Below are 18,757 nucleotides of genomic sequence, written 5' to 3' on the forward strand. Positions count from 1 at the left end.
AACTCATCTTTATAATCCTTACCAATTTGATATAAATTAAAGTTATAAGATTGATCATTGAACCTAGAAATCATGAGTTTAAATTTCTTCCACTAACCTTTAACCTTTTAACAAGATTAGTAATTAACATTTATTGATTAAAAAATTATTTTCAAACAAGCATTGATAATTTGGATGCAGATACTTTAAACCACGAATTTATTAAATATTTTTTTTTCATTGTAATAAAAAATATCAAAAACTCAAACTTTGATCTTGAATATAATTAAGTATAAATAACAAATTCATATTTTTCATTTTATTTGTAGTTATTACTGACACTTTATTTCTTAAAAAATACCATTCGTAATTATACTTTATTTTTTTGTATTTTAATTTGTTACATATTTATAAAATTATTACATAATTTATTCTTATTTATAAAAAAATTAAAAATAAATAGTATTTGAGTAAGGATTGCATACACCCCCTATCATTTCTTTCACCTACTCTTTGATCTACAATAGGAAATTTCCTTTCCTTATTTTTCTTTCCCTTTAGTCCGTTTTTTGTTTTTTGTCAGCAAATACTTTTATATATACATATATATAACAAGTACAGGGATACCAAACCAAATACAAGTAGTGATTACATCAATACCCAACCAAATTGCTGTTTCAATGGTTACCATATACTTGCATGACATATGAAACCATCATAGCATAAAGCTTCCCACCTTACCCAAGAAAAACTACATATCTAAGTGCAATCATCTACATGGACAGTTAACAGCATTGACCACACCCTTTGATATAGAATTACCCGAATGACCCACTCCAAAAAATACTCACACAGCATGCACTTTGACTCTTGCGGTTGCAATCAACTTCTGATGGGCCATATTTAAACATCGTGAACACTCCGTTAGAGAAATAACGTACTCACATCTTGCATAACTTTATGTATATCAAAAGTCTGGTTTCCGTTTTCACCGGTTCGTTATAATTCCTCCTCTTTCTGTCAAGAGAACGAAGCATGATTAACCTTATATTTTAAACACAAATTCACCAAAAATTTATTGATAATGTACAACAAACAAGAGAAGGAATTATTGAGTAATTTATCACCAAAATTTTTTTATTGTTGGTCATGGGTTCGAATCTAGAAACAGCCTCTTTGCATATGCAAGGGTAAGGCTGCGTACAACATCCCTCCCCCATACCTTCGCATAACGAAGAGCCTCCGGGCAATGGGGTACAAAGTTTTTTTTTAGTGTAATGAGATCTGTGAATCTCTCATAACTTTCACCATATATTCCTAAGACCTCCACATTAAATAACCCAAGTTGATATTAGAATAATAATCTAGAACCGGATTTGAGGCAAATAAATTAAGTCAAGATGGGAAGATGACAAAGCGACAGAAAATAGTTGCCCAATGCCTAGTATGTCTTCCCCTTTCTTCCAGAACCCGGATTGGAACATGTCGCAGGACCCTTACGAAATTTTGTTCGATTCGTTGCCAAGAAATGATGTTCTTGACCCTCTTCACGATTCTCTTTCCTTCGATATGGTTGATAATTTCTCCATGGCACCAAAAGGAAACCATAGCAAGGCAAAGCAAGTGGTGGTGAAATCTGAAGTGCAGAATAAGGAAAGGTCGTACACAGGTGTAAGGAAAAGGCCTTGGGGAAAATATGCAGCAGAGATCAGAGACACGACGAGGAATGGCACTAGGGTTTGGCTTGGAACCTTTGACACTGCAGAGGCTGCTGCTTTGGCTTATGACCAAGCTGCATTTTCCATGAGAGGCCATAATGCTGTGCTCAATTTTCCGATCAAAAGGGTCAAAGATTCTTTGCAAGAGATCCAATATAGCTGTTGCAATGGTTCTTCTCCTGCACTTGCACTCAAGGAGAGGCACTGCATCCAAAGAAAGTTCTCATCAAAAGCTAAAAAGTGTAAAGGGAAAGGGACATCAGAGGATCCAACACAAAGTGTGGTGGTGTTAGAGGACTTGGGAGTTGACTATCTTGAGCAACTTCTAAGCGTTTCTGATCAAAGTGAAAGCCCTAGCTATTGGCCCTAGACTAAACCTGGTTCATTTTTTTTTTAAATTTACTCCTTTTTCCTTGTTGTGTATGGCTTTTTCAAGACATCAATTTTATTGTTGTGTATTGTGCTTCTCTCTTTAATAAGTCCCGCACCACATTCTCTGGGATATCCACTTTAAAAATGTCTGATAATATTAATTTGATCCATTGAAAAAAAGAGATGTTCTATTGCAATCTTCTAAAGTCAAGAGTTTTGGTACTATTTATTGAGAAATTTTCTCTTTTCCTCTCTTTTATAGGTTATGTTAGACTTTTCCTCTCTATTATAGGTACCAAATTCAGTTTAAAGAGTAAACCCAATCTTATGACATATTTGATTACCATTAAAAATATGTTTGTATATTAAAATTTTGTCTAAAATTCAGTTTTGTGGAAATAACACTTGAGTTGTTTTTGTAGTGGTAAACTTAAGTTTAACCCAACTAAAAAATTTACAAATTTTAATCTAAACACGTACTTAATGTGTTTAAACTTATTCAACTATTGGTCCAAAAAACATTTGTACCAAAATTCTTAGTTTTCTCTTGGTACCATAGTAACTCTCCTAAGAAAATCTTGTCAATGATTTCAATTGATTCTTTACTCACCACAGAAACTGAGTCATCTGGCAGTCAACCATTGGAGGCTAGAGAGTATAAATTTTGCTGCCTTCAGAAATATCTCTAGGTTTGACGTTGATGTCTTCTGAATCCACTCTTGCACCAAACATTGCCCTTCATCGGTTCATCCTGCACAGGTTCATTTTCTTCTCATTCCACCATCACAATCCTTAAACAATATCTTCAAATAAAAATTCTCAAGGACATGCTAAAATGGGTAAAAGTTTATTACATCAGTTGTTACCTACCTGCATATTATATATATAGCAATACTTGTCTTGGCATTGTGTTTGTTTTTTATAGGCAAAAGATTTATTCAAAAGAGTACAAGAGTTTTCTCACCTATGTGGCTATGTACAAGAGTAGTGTTCAAAGCAAAATCAAAGATGTTGCCTAATACAAGCTATGGTACTAATACACCAATCTGAAAACATAGACCGATTACCCTTCAGGCCTTCACCTTTGTCATAAACCATGTCCAAGATCTATGTTTTACAATCCATAATCCAAAGTCCCAACAAAATCAAAATTACCCCCTTTGGACATATATAATTTTAATTTGCATCAAATTAAGTAGTTATCTTGGCATATATATGTATTGTGTTTAACATGCATGAAACCTTTTCTAAAATCAATCTCCTAAATAACGGTTGAATATAAATATCTAACATATTGTCAGATATAAAACAATAGAACATCACAGATACAGTTAATTAAGGATTTAGATTAAGATAGTATGGATTAATTTACCAACAATTAGGAACCTTTCTTTGTTTTATATCTCACACTGGCTTGTCCCTTTTCTATACATCTCATTCTCATCTGTGATCAATCTAAGCAAGGGAGGATTTTACAACCACAGCAATCAGAAACGCTTCTAATAAAAAAAAATGCTTAAATTCATTAAATACATCAAGTGCAACTTAAGAAGTCTTGAAGTCTACTTGAAGAAATTAAATATCTTTTCACACAATAATACAGATAGTGATTTACCATTCTCAATAAAAATTTCAACTATACATATCAGAAATACCCACTAAAGTATGAAATTATATAACACCAAACAACAATTAATATTCCTTTCATTACGATTCAAAAACATAAAATAACAAAAGTCGAAACTTCACACAAAACATTTGAAGTGTCAATTAATCCATAATTCACAAAGTGCAGCATTAGTGTCCATATAATGGTCAAAGTCTTGTTTTAATGTTGTATAAATCTTTAAATGCAGAAAATCAAATAAAAATAAAATGATATTTTTACAATTATTTGTGAAAATCGAAGATGGAAGCAAACTGTTTTATCAGATCAAACATGTTGTAAAATAAAGTGTCTGAAACTAAAACTATGTGGCATCTTTCAAAGACGCCAGATTCAAGTATATATATGCTATTAATTTAAAGATGAAAATCAAATAATAATTGAGTAAAAAGAGTTCATCAGTATAAATTTACCATAAGCAGCAATATTTGTAATTCAATACTTGTATCAAGAAAGTCAAATAGATGACAAGCTTTTACTTGTCAACGGCATCAACTTGTCACCTAATTTGGAAGATGTTCAAGCTGAAATTATTTATAGTTTTAGAATTTTAGAAGAAATAAAAAAAAATCTAAAGGAAAAACGATATATTGATAATTTGATATTAGTACTCAGCTGCCATTCCACTGTTCTAGCTAATCCTTGCAAGATGCAATGTGCTCATTTTATCCTCCACTTATCATGTTCAGATAGGAAAAATAAAAGAGGTGATTGATGGAGTTGAGCACTCATACAAGTTTATCACATATCTATCATTTGCCCCGCTTAAATATTTCAAAAACATCGATCTAATGATTTTGATCTCAAGAGATATATTAACACTAGCTTCGTGAATTAAACATGGGCATTTTAACATTTTACTCAGAAATCAAAATGTTTTAGAGATTTGAAGGCATTTATCAAAATTTCCTAGTCTACAGAAGAAAATTGAAGTTAATAATTAACGTCCAGTTAGACACCATATATCTCAAATTATATATAGTGTGTTGCAAAACATGTTAAGGTAAATCTTTGGCATTAATTCTATTATTAGATAATTTATAAGTGCTGTATATATAGCATTAATTACGCACCCGCCCTAAGATGAAAAAAAAACATAAATTAAAAAACAACACAAAGGATCAATCGAAGTATCAAACCAAACAAAATGCATTGACCCATCAGCTGATACGGATTCTCATCATTTGAATCAACAGGACATTACAATTCCCCCATATATACAACCAAAAATAATGGCAGCTACTATCTTTATGATGATCAAAGTAATTCCATTAGTAGAAATGCCTGAAGATAAAGTTTTCACCCATATAAATGGAATGAAAGAAATCACACATACATACCTCTTATGTCTTATCCTGCCAACTTTCCGTTGTTCATCATGTTTCCTTTACCAAAAGGGCAGCTGAAAATGAGAGATCGACTAACAACCTAGAAACAGTGTAATTAAATTCAATTCACAGCATTAATTTATTTGACATTGTTTAGAGGGAAAACTAAGTCATGATAGTCTGTGACATGTGAAAGATAGGGTTTAACGGAGGCGGGGGAAGAGGAACAAGAGAGAGGGGAGTAGGTTTCGTGTCCGAATCCGACAGTGAACCAAAAAGGGAACGGAAAATGATTGTCTCAGAATGCAAAATCACTTAAAACAGTTATATTATATATTATTACTATCTTAGTATCTATATGTATTATTTTTATATTTTTTTAGTTTATATATATTATTTTAATTTCTTTTATTCCATACCATATATCCTCAATCTCTATTCTTTTTAATTATCAGTATTTATTAATTAATTTTTCCTCTATCAGTTTCTCCACAATTCTCTGTCCAACACGTTGGTTCCACTGTCACGAAATTAAAGAGTGTTTTTTTTTTTTTTTTTGTAAGGAATCAAAATAAGTAATTAAATCTTAAAAAATATGTACAACTTCAACTGTATACCATCCTCAAATTAATTCTATTCTTTTTATCTTTATTCATTATCTATTTATTAATTATTTGTTCATTGTCACTTTCTCGACAATTTTCTGCCCAACACGTGGGTTCCACTGTCAAGAGATTGAAGAGAATACGACAATGAAAGAAAATAAAATGATAATAAAAGAAGATAAAATTGATACTATCATACTGTTTACTTTTTGTTTGGACTTGCTATATAAAAGGATGGGGAATAAAAAGGTCAATATATTTTTCTATTATTTAAAAAATTTGGTAATGAAAAGTTTTTCATCTTCATTGACATCGATTGTGATCAGCATAATAAAAAGAAAAATATTTAATATATTAAATATTTAAAATTTATTTCATATTCTTATATTTTAAAAACTAAGACATGCATTGCAATGATAATAATATTATAGTTATTATTATTATCATTATTATATTAAACTTATATTATAATATATTAAAATTATACAAGAAAAATTAAATTATATCAGTGTAACTTTAATAACTATTACATCATTCTATAATTTTTAATTGAATAATGTTTTCTTAGAACTCACAATTGGATTGAAAGTTCATTTTACATAGATATGTATATAAAATTTCATATTAATTGAAAATCATTTACTACTTTGTTCATATAGATTAAAATCATTTGATTATCTTGTTATTGTTTAATTTTGATAAAATTTGACATCAATGATTTTAATAATATATAAATATAATTCAACAATAAGATAAATTAAAATCATATTTATATCAAGTTATAAAATGATATAATAATTGTTAAAGTTATATCGGTATAATTTGATCCATCCTCAAATTTTATATGTATACTTGATAGTCTATTTAAAAACTTAACCTGGATCGTTAGCTTGCACATAAGTGAAGGTTTTTAAAGGTATGTTTGTAAACTAACTTAATGTATGTCTCACTATAAACATGTTTTTAACTATTAGGATCTTGAAGAGGTCAAGTAGTTAAGACTTAAAAAAGACTTATATATAAGATAAACACAGCAAACTCAAACCTTTAATATGAAACATGAGAGTCAATCAGTCATAAAATCTAATATAACTCAATCCATTTGTGAGTATTTTAGTTTAGCTTTTAAGAAATAGTTATTTTTCAAAAAAAAGTCTGCATGTCAAGAAGCTAGCTAAAAAGAGATATTCATCAAAATAAACAAACCAATCCAAATATACACTAAACTTTGAGAAACATTATAATAAAGCAAGTCAATAATCTGTATCCAATGTCAATCTTCAACAAGAAAAACAAATTTGAATTAACAGGAAAAAAACTAATTATACAAATAATTGATGAAAATATATAAGTTATATTTGGTAAAACTACTGAAAACTTATAAGGCAGATGATTTAATTAAAAGTGTTTAATAAGATTAGCTAACTGATAAACTAATAATAGATGTCAAATAACTTAAAAGGACAAACTCAATCGTTTCTTCAATGAATAATTCAAACATATACATAAAACCAATAATAAACCTAAAGATATTCATCATTTTCATGTCACTTTGCAATAGATATAACAAAAGGCTCTTACATTGTCAATAGTTAAATATTGGGGAGGTATTACATACCTTGTTTCCGAAGAAGTTGGTCCAACAATTTTCCCTTCACAAAGTCCACTCCATCAAAGAGAAATTAAATCAGAAAATTTTTCAGAAGCAGCTCAATGCTTTTAATATGTTAACAACTTCTAACTGGCCCGCTCAGACATGTGATATGCAGTAATTAAGTACATGCTTCTTCTCTGTTTGTCTACAAATTAATTTACAATGCGCAGATGTACCACTCGGCATTGATATTTGGATTACATAAATACAAAAATCCATCCATAACTCAAATTTAAAGATAGCGCCAAATGTACAAGGTAAGGCAACCCGAGTTTCAATTGTTTTAAATAATACTATTATACAACCAAAAGAAAAGGCACAAATGCATCATTGCAAGACAATTAAGATCAATGAAGCAACAATGTTGTTATTGTGTTTCCATGCATTAAACCTAGGATTAGTGGGATCGGGTTGTGGAATGGTACCACCCACAAATCTGATTTTGTTCATGGCTTGAAGAGTCATTTTCATGACATATGCTTCCATGAGTTAATGTTATCTGCCTCACGTGGCTGAAACAAGGCTTAAACCAAGATTATAAGAGGGCTGAATGAGGAATGGTTTGGATCCATGAATGGATTTCAATAAAGGGGCGCAAGAATTAAAAGTATGCGATTAAAGAGAAGATGCACAAGCTAATTAAAATAAAACTTTTAATAGCATATAAAGGTTTGTAATTAATGAAGAGAGATATTAGAGACATAGGATATTAGTGGCTATATACGTCAAGAGATGTGGATTTTGTAATTGATTTGCTTATTTGAATATTATCTCAATATTGATCACTTTTTCATTTTCTCTATTTTTCTCTCTTCCACTACTTTTTCCTTTTCTCCGTTTTCTTTCTTCCACTATTTGCTTCCCATGAATTATAATATGGTATCAAAACTATGAATACATTCCAATTTTTCTTTCCTCTGATGCACTTCACCACAATTTTCTTTTCTTTAATCTCTCTTTTTCATTTACCTATCTTCTTTCTTTTTTCGAGAAAATTTACACATCTTCCTCAATTACTTTTTCTTTCTTCGTTCAATCTAGTTCATTTTTCCGGCCAACTCCTGTCGTGAACCAAGAAACCACCACCATCAATCGTCTCCTCTTCATGTCCACAATAAAACCCCTCTGATTTTAGTCTATGTTGTCGTGAGGCAGTTTTTAGCCACCGCGTGCATGTCATCATTATTCGTCACGGAAACCGATTTCCATTCGCCATTGACTGAAACAGAAAGTTAACCAACATAAAATTTATACTTGCCTTCCACATCATAACCCACCGATCAAGCTCTCCATTCACTATCATCGCCATCTTTCGTCGTGTGCCACCACCCTTCATTGTGAGTGGTGATTTCCAGCCACTTTTACCAAGCTTCAATCTCCATGTTATTCTTTTGCTTGGTGAGATAAGGTTTTCTTGCACACAACTTGTTTGTACAGACTTTTCTTTGAAGGCAGATTCAGTTTTATACTATACAACTTAATATTTCATTGATATTTGGCCTGTTTTGGCTTATTGTTTTCGGTCTTTTAGGCTTGTTTTTGATGATTGTAGCTTCTATCATGCGTGGTGATTAAGCATTGTTTATTTGTTTGCTTCTGTCCATGGTGGTCAAGTATTGTTTCAGCTTCTGTCATGGATGGTTAAGCCTTGGTTGCTTTTGTCTTGAGTGGTTAAGCATTATTTAGCGTATGCTCTTGATGGTTAAGCTTTGATGATTTGAGTTTCTGCCAAGTGGCCTTGTTGTTGCCTTTGCTTGGTGGTTAAGCTTTGATTTGCTTATTTTGACCTTTGATGCTTGCTTTGGAGCCTTGATTTGTTGAGGCGAATGTTGTGGAGACGTTGGAAGAAGATCGAGGAGGCCGAAGTTGGTTGAAGACTTCTAGGAGCTATGCACCATGACCGAACCTATATTTTTATTTGTTTCTATATTTTTGTTTTGACCGATGTATTTTCGACATGTTTAGCTAAATTTTTATTTTTAGACTTTATTTCCTTTTCCTTTGATGTAGATGTATTATCTTCTCCAAGTTAGAAGTGTTTTCAACACCTTTCAGCTAAAAAAGAAATGCACATTCTTGGTGGGTGGCCCTAAGCTATATTGGCAAAAGAAGAAATTTTATGCACATTCTTGGTGGGTGGCCATTCTTTTTTCTCTTTTAGGACATTTGTTTGTTCAAATTTATCTTCCAATTTTTAGCGGTTTTTTGCAAGTTGTGGGAGGTTTTTAAACCCTAGAAATCATAAGAAAAGAATAGCCAATAATTGGTCCAATAAGAGAGTGACAGGTAGATATGAGATCAACTGAATCTAACTCTGAGTCAAAAGATAATACATTTCAGTTTTGTGAGGACGTAAAACAGACAAATTTTTTGACAGAAGAAACAAAATCCATACTTAGATAATTTTATAGGGACAACAAATATATTTTAAAAACTTTTTTTAAAGGCTAAAACTACAATCATTTTAGGACGAAAGGAGTATATAGGTAATGTGTAAAACATTTCCCATGCTTTAAATTAAAAGTCATTAACAACATGACGTTATATATTGACTACCTACGAATATAAGCAGGAAAATTTCTGTAAGGGGTCAAATATATATGTCAAAATTGTTAAGTTATATTATAAGCATGAAGTTTTCTGCATACGAGTTATGACATACATATATATATAGGGATGATTTCTTAAATTTTAGCAGCAGCAATAGCAACAATAATAGCAAGCCAACAACACAATTAGATTGCAAACATTATGAAATACACTCTTCTTTTAATCCTGTCTAACTGGGTTTATGGGAACTATATACTGATTCTGAAACAAATAAAATTAGAAGAAACAAGTTTGTTAATTAGTACGTACTTGCATGTATATATATACGGTTGCTGAGGCTTGCCATCAATCCTATGCTTGAAGTGCAGGTCCCAGTAATTGACTGTCTTCAATCTTCATGACACAACGCCACTGCCATTAGCTAGCTGAAATTCATGACGAACATTCACTAGCTCGCAAAGAAGACATGGATATTGATAAAGATACTAAAGAGGCTGCAATATGAGATTAGTGCTTACCTTTTGGAGTCTCTCTCGTCCAAGTTGTTTTGCTCTCTGGTCAAATTATATATGCATTAATAAAAAATGAAATTCAAAATCCTCACATCACTCAATTGCTCATCTTAGCAGCCAAATTGAGAAAAATTCAATGTCATTGCAACCAGTTTATGTAACGGATGGTCTGACATATATACACTTGTATTGAATTTGAAAACAAGTGGCAATTAGAGAGGTGCATGCATACATGCATCCTCGAACATTGAAAAAGATGCAATTTGCATGATAGTGATGACGAGAGGCTGCGCGCCATAGTATGTCTAGATACATACATTTGTGTACAGATTCATTTGCCTCGTGCATGGTTTAGATACTTAGGTCTAATTCCTACAAAGCAATTTGCATTTCTTATTTCTTGTTAAAAAGACAAAAGGAAAAAGAGCCTAACCCCATTTCTAATTTAAAACGATAAATTAAATATAAAATCACAAATTTTTAAAAGACGACAAACTCAATTTTACTTTTATTTATCTATCAATTTTGCTAGCATATGCATCAACCTTTATATAGTTTTAAAATTTTATTTAAACTAAAAATACTCATAGTATACGAGATATTAGCTATTTATTTTAAAATGGAGAGATGAATAATTTTTTGCTGTTGAATCCTGAGTGGACTTCCAATTTATTTATGAGTCAAAGGGAAACAAAAAAGTTGAATTAATCATGTGATCCTAATTTGGGAAAGTTGCGGCAAACACGGGCTTGCTAATTAATTAATCCACGTTATTTTCTGTTTTAGGCAGCATTATTCGAACACTTTGCTGCTTTCGGCCTATCCTAGGTTTAGTAATTAATCTTTTCAGAACACGCAATCTTGATTGTCCTTGGTTTCTTTTAAAATTCTTAGAGAAAATGTTCCTAACTTTTTTCTTCTTTTTTTTTTTTTTGGATTTAAAATGTTCCTAACTTTAGTATGGATTATTTTCAAACAGACATGTGTTTGTTTACCGGTACGGTTGATAACTTGGATACATATACTTTAAACCATAAATTTATGGTAAGTATTCATTTTGATCCCTTAAAAGTGTGAGATAATAATAAATTGATTCTTAAAAAATAAAAAATTTAATTTAATTTTTGAATATAAAAAAGTAAGATAGATTAATCTTATAAATAATTTAATGATAAATTACTCGTTAAATTGTACAACTTAATATCAAATTAATTTTCAAAAAATATAATTTATTATCAATTTTTTAACATTATAACTTTATAAAAACATAATCTCACAAATTTAATGAAAAAATTAATTTGTGTTATTTTTTGCATTTTCAAAAAGTAAATTTAAATTTTTAATATTTTAGAGATTAATTTAACATTGTATCATATTTTAGTGACCAAAATATGTGTTTATCCATAAATTTATAATAATTTTTACTAGTACCAAAGCCACTTGGCCTTCAACATTGCAGGATGCAACGTTCCACTGTCCTAATTGCTTATCTTTAAACAAAATCTTCTAGCAACAAACAAAATAGACATCAGAAAAGGCAAAAATTAAGCACGTCAATAGATAGAAAGAAAAAAAAAATCTGAAGTATCAATTCATGTATTTGGTTTCCTTTCTTTGATATATATTCATCATTCATGAATCTTGTACCTAATTAAGCATCTGCATGCGTCCCATAAACAATACGGTGCACATTCAAATGCACAAGTTGGGTGCTAATTAAGTGTGGGATTAATAAAATGCCTTAGATCATAGTAGGGCCTAATGCCGGTTAGCTTAAGAGCAAGTGGCTCATTATTTAACTGCAAAAGCTAGTTTATTTGATTCAAGGCATTATATAAATTGAACGCTTTCGTGCAGTTTTTTTTTTATTTCCCTTTTTAATGATGGAGATAGATAATGATGACGATATTAATTTGGTGATTGACGAACAAATAAAAGATAATAAAAAAATAATAAGAGGACCAACAAGCTATGAACAGTTTCACTAGATCCTCTCTGGCTGCTCCGCTGGCAATATAAAAAACACAAATATCAAAACCCAAAAAGTTCGGGGCACCTGGCACGGACAATGCTGCATGCGCATCTGCTTCGAGTGATCTTTAATTAAAATGTTTCGAACTTTCGACATGTTCATTGTACCTGTTGCTGTGTTGAGGATTTTCAATTCATTTATGCCCCAGCCAACTGCTTCCCAGATATATATGCTAACTAATTCTACTCTTTGACCCAGAAAATGAGCGAGGGAGCATGCATGTTTGAAATTAAAAACAAAATTATACTAATAGATATACTTTTGTTCAAATCAATATTTTTAAAATTCAACCGGTTACGAAATTGGTGAAAACGTTGATTCAAGATTTAATAATTTAACTGTGATCAAATTGTACTCAAACCAGCATTAATATAATAATAATAAAAATAAATAAATAAATAAATAAAAATTGAAAAACTAAAATACAAACCAGCATTAATATTTTATAAAAACTCATTATAATAAAAATTTAAAGATTAAAAACTTAATTATATTTTTCCTAGCTATAACTTCAAGTTTTAATTATTTTATAGTTTAAAATTATTTATTTAAATTAAAAATACTCGTATACTCCTCTAGAGACCAAAAAAAAAATGTTCAAATTTGGTACATAGAAATATAAGCAAATTTTAACTAATTCAATCTTTTTTAATGTCATTGTTAAAAAAATATCCGTGTGTTAATTCAAATGTGAACACCATCTTTAATAAATACGATTAAGGGTAGTTTAGGATATGTATTTTGTAACGAACTTAAATGTCATTACATAAAACACTAAGACTTTAATGTGAAAAGATTTGTTTTTACTACTTATAAAATTATTGAATTAGTTTAAGTAATGAAAATATGAATAATTTTTTTTGCAAATATAGGCATATCATATAAACATCACCTATAAAAGGTCATCAAGTCATAAAATATAAAGGTGCGTGTGTTCCAAGACACTACATCATCAAAACATCATAAACAAATCTCTAAATAAATCTTAAGGATCTCACTAAAGAAATAAATACAATACAGATCCCTAGTCATATCTAAACTCTAAGTTGGTTCCCACTAAGACAAAGCATAAATAAATGACCGAGGGTCGAATCTCGCCTCTAAGCCCACCACCAAGTTCGCATCAATCATGAGTGACATGCTCCGTAGAAGCTACATCATAATCTGCTCTTGTGTCAAATGACACGATCATCACAGTTCAACAGAAAATGAAAAGGTAAGCTCATATTAAAAGAAACATCATATAATTGAAAACAACATAAGATCACCATTTCAAAAGATATATAGAAAATTCTTCACATTTTTTATGACAATATAATTATACAACACATCAAGTAGCACATCATTCTTAAGTCACAATTATTGGTGCACATATCTAATTATTATGTTATGTCATGCTGACTCTTTACTCCAAGGAGATTTTCACCTTTTGAGAAGTTAACTCAAGTTCATCCCTTAACATAGTCACACCTTAACCATTTGGGAAAATTTGAATATAATTAACCTTACGAAGGAAGTGTGATTTTATCAAAAAAGGATGAGTGTAGGCAGTAACTTACCTTGATAAGGCTTGCAAAGACCATAACCTATCTAGAGATTTGCCCATCCCATTCATCTATAGGCTCATTCCCAATAAGCACCACTGACAACCTTCAGCACTAGGTTAAAGGCTCACCAAGCACCCTCAGCTTGCGTGCCTACTCACATGCAATGTCATTCATCAATGCATGTATGTTTTGATTAAACATTATATCACATCATCATTATATTCATTCATCATCATCAATATAATTCCTTACATCAACAAATCAATTAATTTTATATCAATTCAATCCATCATGCACATCTCATTCAACATATCCTCAATTCATAATCCATATCTTGTCAAATTCCACATCAAGTCATCATTCATATCATTCTCACTATCCATAAACTCTCACATAGTTCATCTACACCTCATGAGACTTTTCACACCTCATGATCAATCTCCAAATCTCAATATATGAATGTGAATTGCATGAAAAATAACAAGAAACCACCTCAATCCATTTTATTTTAAAATTCAACAACACGTCAAAGCATTTAAGATTGAAGTTCAATTGAAATGCATGAAAGAAAATTTGACAAACACTCATGCTTAAGCGTGACAAATTTTGTGCTTAACTGTGGCCCATTTTTTTCCTTCTGGCAACTCGCGCTTAAGCACAACCAAGGGTGTGCTAAAGCACCAATTCCAGTGGCCAACTCCCCATCACCCTTAAGCACCACTCTAGGTGTGCTTAAGCGCGATTGACCTACATGTTTGCATTTTTACTGTCAAATCTCCTCGAATGGACCCCAACTTGAATTTCAACTCAAACCTTTCAATGTTCCACATAAACAACAAAGTAAGACACATTTTTAACAACTCAAAACAATAATTAAACACAAAATATAGGATTTTAAAGATGGGTAAAGCTTCCCTTACCTATTCAAACTCAAAATGTGATCTTGTGGAGAATGGAAGAAAGAAGTGAACTTTAAGTCCAAAGGAAGAGCTTTTCTTCACTTTCACAGCAGCTACACACTATGGGTGTATCAACAAACCCGAAAGCCAGCCAAAAAAAATTAGAAACCCTAAAACCTAAGCTTTTTCCATGAAAGTTCATGGGTGCTCTAAGAAAATGAAAATGAACTCAGAGAGGAAGAGGGGGAGATTACCTCACATAAAGATAGTCAACAAAACAATAAAGGAAAGAGAAAGGAGCTCCCTTTTTGCACAACACCAAAGCTCAAGGTTTCTCTAATGGTGGGTTTCTTGGAGAAGGGGAAGTGAGTGGAAAGGAAAGGTTTCTTTTGAGAGAAGTTTTTGAAATGTGGGGGATTTTGAGAGGTTTTGACCCTCTTGATGATTCTCTCTTTTTGGACTTTGGCTTCTACTAAACACACCTACCCTTTTCTCATAGTTCAAAAGTCCATCCCTATACTCATATCACTACCTCATAAATTAATTAATTCATTCAAGCACTTATATTTAATTTCTCTATTTAATTAAATCACTTGAATAATCAATTAATAAAACACAACATTACATATTTTTATTTAAAATATTTGTTCTTTCAAATTACCAATCCTTCAAACTTGATATCAAAGAATAAAAAAGAATTATTAAAAATGAAACTTCAATTAAATGAATGGTAATTTGAGAATAATGGTCTCACTATAAGTAAAATTAGTTGAGATTTACTTACATTAGATATAGTAATGGCAACGAGAGGGGCATATACATGTAGTAGCCACCTATTACCCACCCATGAAACAAAAATCCTTCCCATGCATGCCCCATTACCCATGCAAATACCTATTAGGTGGATACCCACAAATTTCAAATACTCACGAATATTTGCGGGTATTCGTATATTTAAAAATAAATAAGATATTAAAAAAATAATTTTATAAAATTTTCATTTATTCTAATATTTCTTATAAAAATTAATTTTAGTAGTTTTAACAAAAAAATATTCAAATATTCTACACAATTAAAAATATCTAATTATCTATGGATAATTGTTAAAAAAAAGAATAAATAACAAAAAAATGTGTGATCTCCAAATAAAGTTATCTAAAAATTACTCTCTGAAATATAAAATCAAATAAAACTACATTGAAATATAAATCTAAATAAAATTATATTCCCCAACCACTACTACACACATGTGATCTTTAGCAATATTTTTTCTAACACTTAGTTAAAAAGTGACTAAAAACTTTTGGCAACATTTAAATATGAATAAAATTTTATCAAATATTGTGTATAGTCCATCTCGCGAAAGGTTTTAGCAACATGAGTTATACATAATATTTGATAAAATATCACAAAAACATATTAGTAACATTTATTCATATTTAACGACATTTTTAAAATATTGCCAAATGTTTTTAGCAACATTTTAATTAAGTATTAGGTAAAAAAAAATGTTACTAAATTTGATATATGAAGTAGTGAACATAAGTACAAATAAAAATATATATATAAAAAATATTTAAATATTTAATATTAACAGGTAATAGATATCCATGGGTATGAGTATCATGATACCCATCCCAACCCCATTAATAAATGGGTAGTAATAATACTCGTACATGGTACTCATTAAAAATACTCATTTATTATCCTTGTGGATTTTATGTGGATATATTCATGGGTGCAGATTTATTTTACTTCCTATTTGAGACTACTAACACACAAGAATTTTTTTTTAATATTCGAGAATATTACTTTTTTATTTATACTCCTATTATTATTTTTTAGAAGATTGTTGTGTTGCATTGTGTTCAACAAAAAACTTAAATATAAGACTAGTTTTATAGAAATATTACACTCTTTCATTTATTTATTAACTTTTTTTAATCTATGTTAAAAAATACTTATTATAAAATAGAGGAAATATTTATCTTAAAATGGAGAGATGAATACATTTATACTCTTGAATCCTGACTAGGCTTAAAATTTTAGTCAAAGACAAACAGAAAAGTTTAATTAATCACCTTATTCCGATCGATTTGGTAAAGTTGCGGCCAACACGGGCTTTCTAATTAATTAATCCACATTATTTTTCGTTTTAGACAGCATTTTCTAACACTTTTTTTCTGCTTCGGCTTATCCTAGGTTTACTTGCTAATCTTTTTCGAACACGCCATTTCGATTGTCCAAGGTTTTTTTAATTAATTTTTTAAGAGAAAATGTTCCCAACTTTTATATGGACTGTTTCCAAACAAGCATGTGTTTGTTTACCGTTAATAATTTGGATATCCAGATACTTTAGACCATAAATATACTAATACCAAAGTCACTTGGCCTTCAACACTGCAGGATGCAACGTACCAAGGTGCTAATTGCTTTTCTTTAAGCAAAAACTTAAAGCAACAAACAAAATAGACATAAGAAAAGGTGAAGTAAATTAAGATTAAAAGCACGGCAATAAATACAAGCTTAAATTACTAATTCATGTATCTGCATCATTTTCTTTCACATTCATGTATCTAAGTATCTGTTACATCATAAACAATAAGGTTCGCATTGAAATGCGCAAGTGGGGATTAATAAAATGCCATAGACAATAGTAGGCCATAATGCAGGTTTAACTGTTTAAGCAATATTTAAGTGGCTCATTATTTATCTTCAAGTTGGTTCCTTTCACAGCAATAAATAATTTGAACGCTCTCGTGCGCAGGTTTTTTTTTTTTTTTTCATTTCCCTTTTTAATGATGTAGATATATTGTACAATGAGTAGCTACACGGATGCTATTGCATCAGCATATGATAATGATGACGATGTTAATTAATTTGGTGGTTGTCATAGTAAAATATAAGGAGAAAAATAACAAGAAAAAAAAACCAACAAATTAAAAGCACACTATATATCCCATGAGTAAATCAATTGACACAAAAAACATGTCAAATTTATCACTAATTTTATATTTGAGTCTTGGATACATAGTTATTAAATATTCTAAGATAGTTTTATCATTTATAATAATCTTATACTATTTAATTTTGATAAAATTGTTTCCAATAAAAAAAATAGTTTTTTAATTATTTTTTTTAAAAAAAAGCAATTTCAATAGATCCTCTGACTTCTCCGCTGGCAGTGGAAAGTGGAAACAACAGAAGTATAAAACCCAAAAAGTTCGTGACACGTTCATTGAACCCGCATTGTTGTGTTAAGAATTTGCAATTCAATTAAGCCAAAGCCACTTGCTTCACAAATATGCCAACTAATTCTACTGTTTGACCCACGTGTGCCTGAATTAACGTCTTTTGAAATAAGAGACGTATCATGTTTGGACAAAAATTATACTAAAAGATAATTTTTTATTCTTTATTGATTTTAAAAGAAGTAAATTAATTAACAGAACACATTGTTAGCAGCCACTCCGCCACATAAAAGTTAATGGTCTGTTTGGAATAGAAAAAAAATAAAAGAAAATACGGATCGTGATATCATTTTCTCTTCGATTTAAATTTTAAATTTTTCTTTCCTTTCTCATTTTTTTTTCTTTTTTACCAAACCTAGGATAAAACTTAAAAGCGTTGCAGCTTTACCAAAATAATAATAAAAATATGAATTTTGAAATCAAAAAATTCTAAATCCATGACTAATTAATTTGGTCAGAAACATCACATTATCTATACTATTGACTTCTACTTTTTTTCAGACATAGTGACTACCTGATTTTCTTGCACACACACATATATAGAAAAACATTTTCCTTCATAAAAAATAATTTAAGAATTATAGCATTGTGGATTTCCTCTTGAAATTAATCAATAAGTGCCTTAAAAATATAAATAAAAGCCT

The 18,757-nt window shown here is 30.2% G+C and overlaps 1 protein-coding gene and 1 long non-coding RNA gene across 2 annotated transcripts; one reads left to right on the forward strand and one right to left on the reverse strand.

Annotated features, from left to right (window-relative positions):
* Nucleotides 1-433: 433 nt before the first annotated feature.
* LOC102665046 (uncharacterized) lies at nt 434-10,534 on the reverse strand. The gene is made up of 6 exons (XR_001384090.2): nt 10,391-10,534; nt 10,182-10,297; nt 7,287-7,320; nt 5,076-5,163; nt 2,680-2,820; nt 434-996 (listed from the first exon to the last, which is right to left on the reverse strand). It is a non-coding gene; the product is annotated as an uncharacterized lncRNA (long non-coding RNA).
* Nucleotides 1,236-2,632, forward strand: LOC100812017 (ethylene-response factor C3). The gene has a single exon (XM_003541303.5). It carries the CDS (start codon nt 1,417-1,419, stop codon nt 2,065-2,067), a length of 651 nt encoding a protein of 216 aa, XP_003541351.1. The 5' UTR covers nt 1,236-1,416; the 3' UTR covers nt 2,068-2,632.
* Nucleotides 10,535-18,757: the final 8,223 nt, after the last annotated feature.

The sequence above is a fragment of the Glycine max genome, chromosome 13 (genome assembly GCF_000004515.6).
Source record: "Glycine max cultivar Williams 82 chromosome 13, Glycine_max_v4.0, whole genome shotgun sequence".
In the NCBI taxonomy this organism is placed as follows: domain Eukaryota; kingdom Viridiplantae; phylum Streptophyta; class Magnoliopsida; order Fabales; family Fabaceae; genus Glycine; species Glycine max.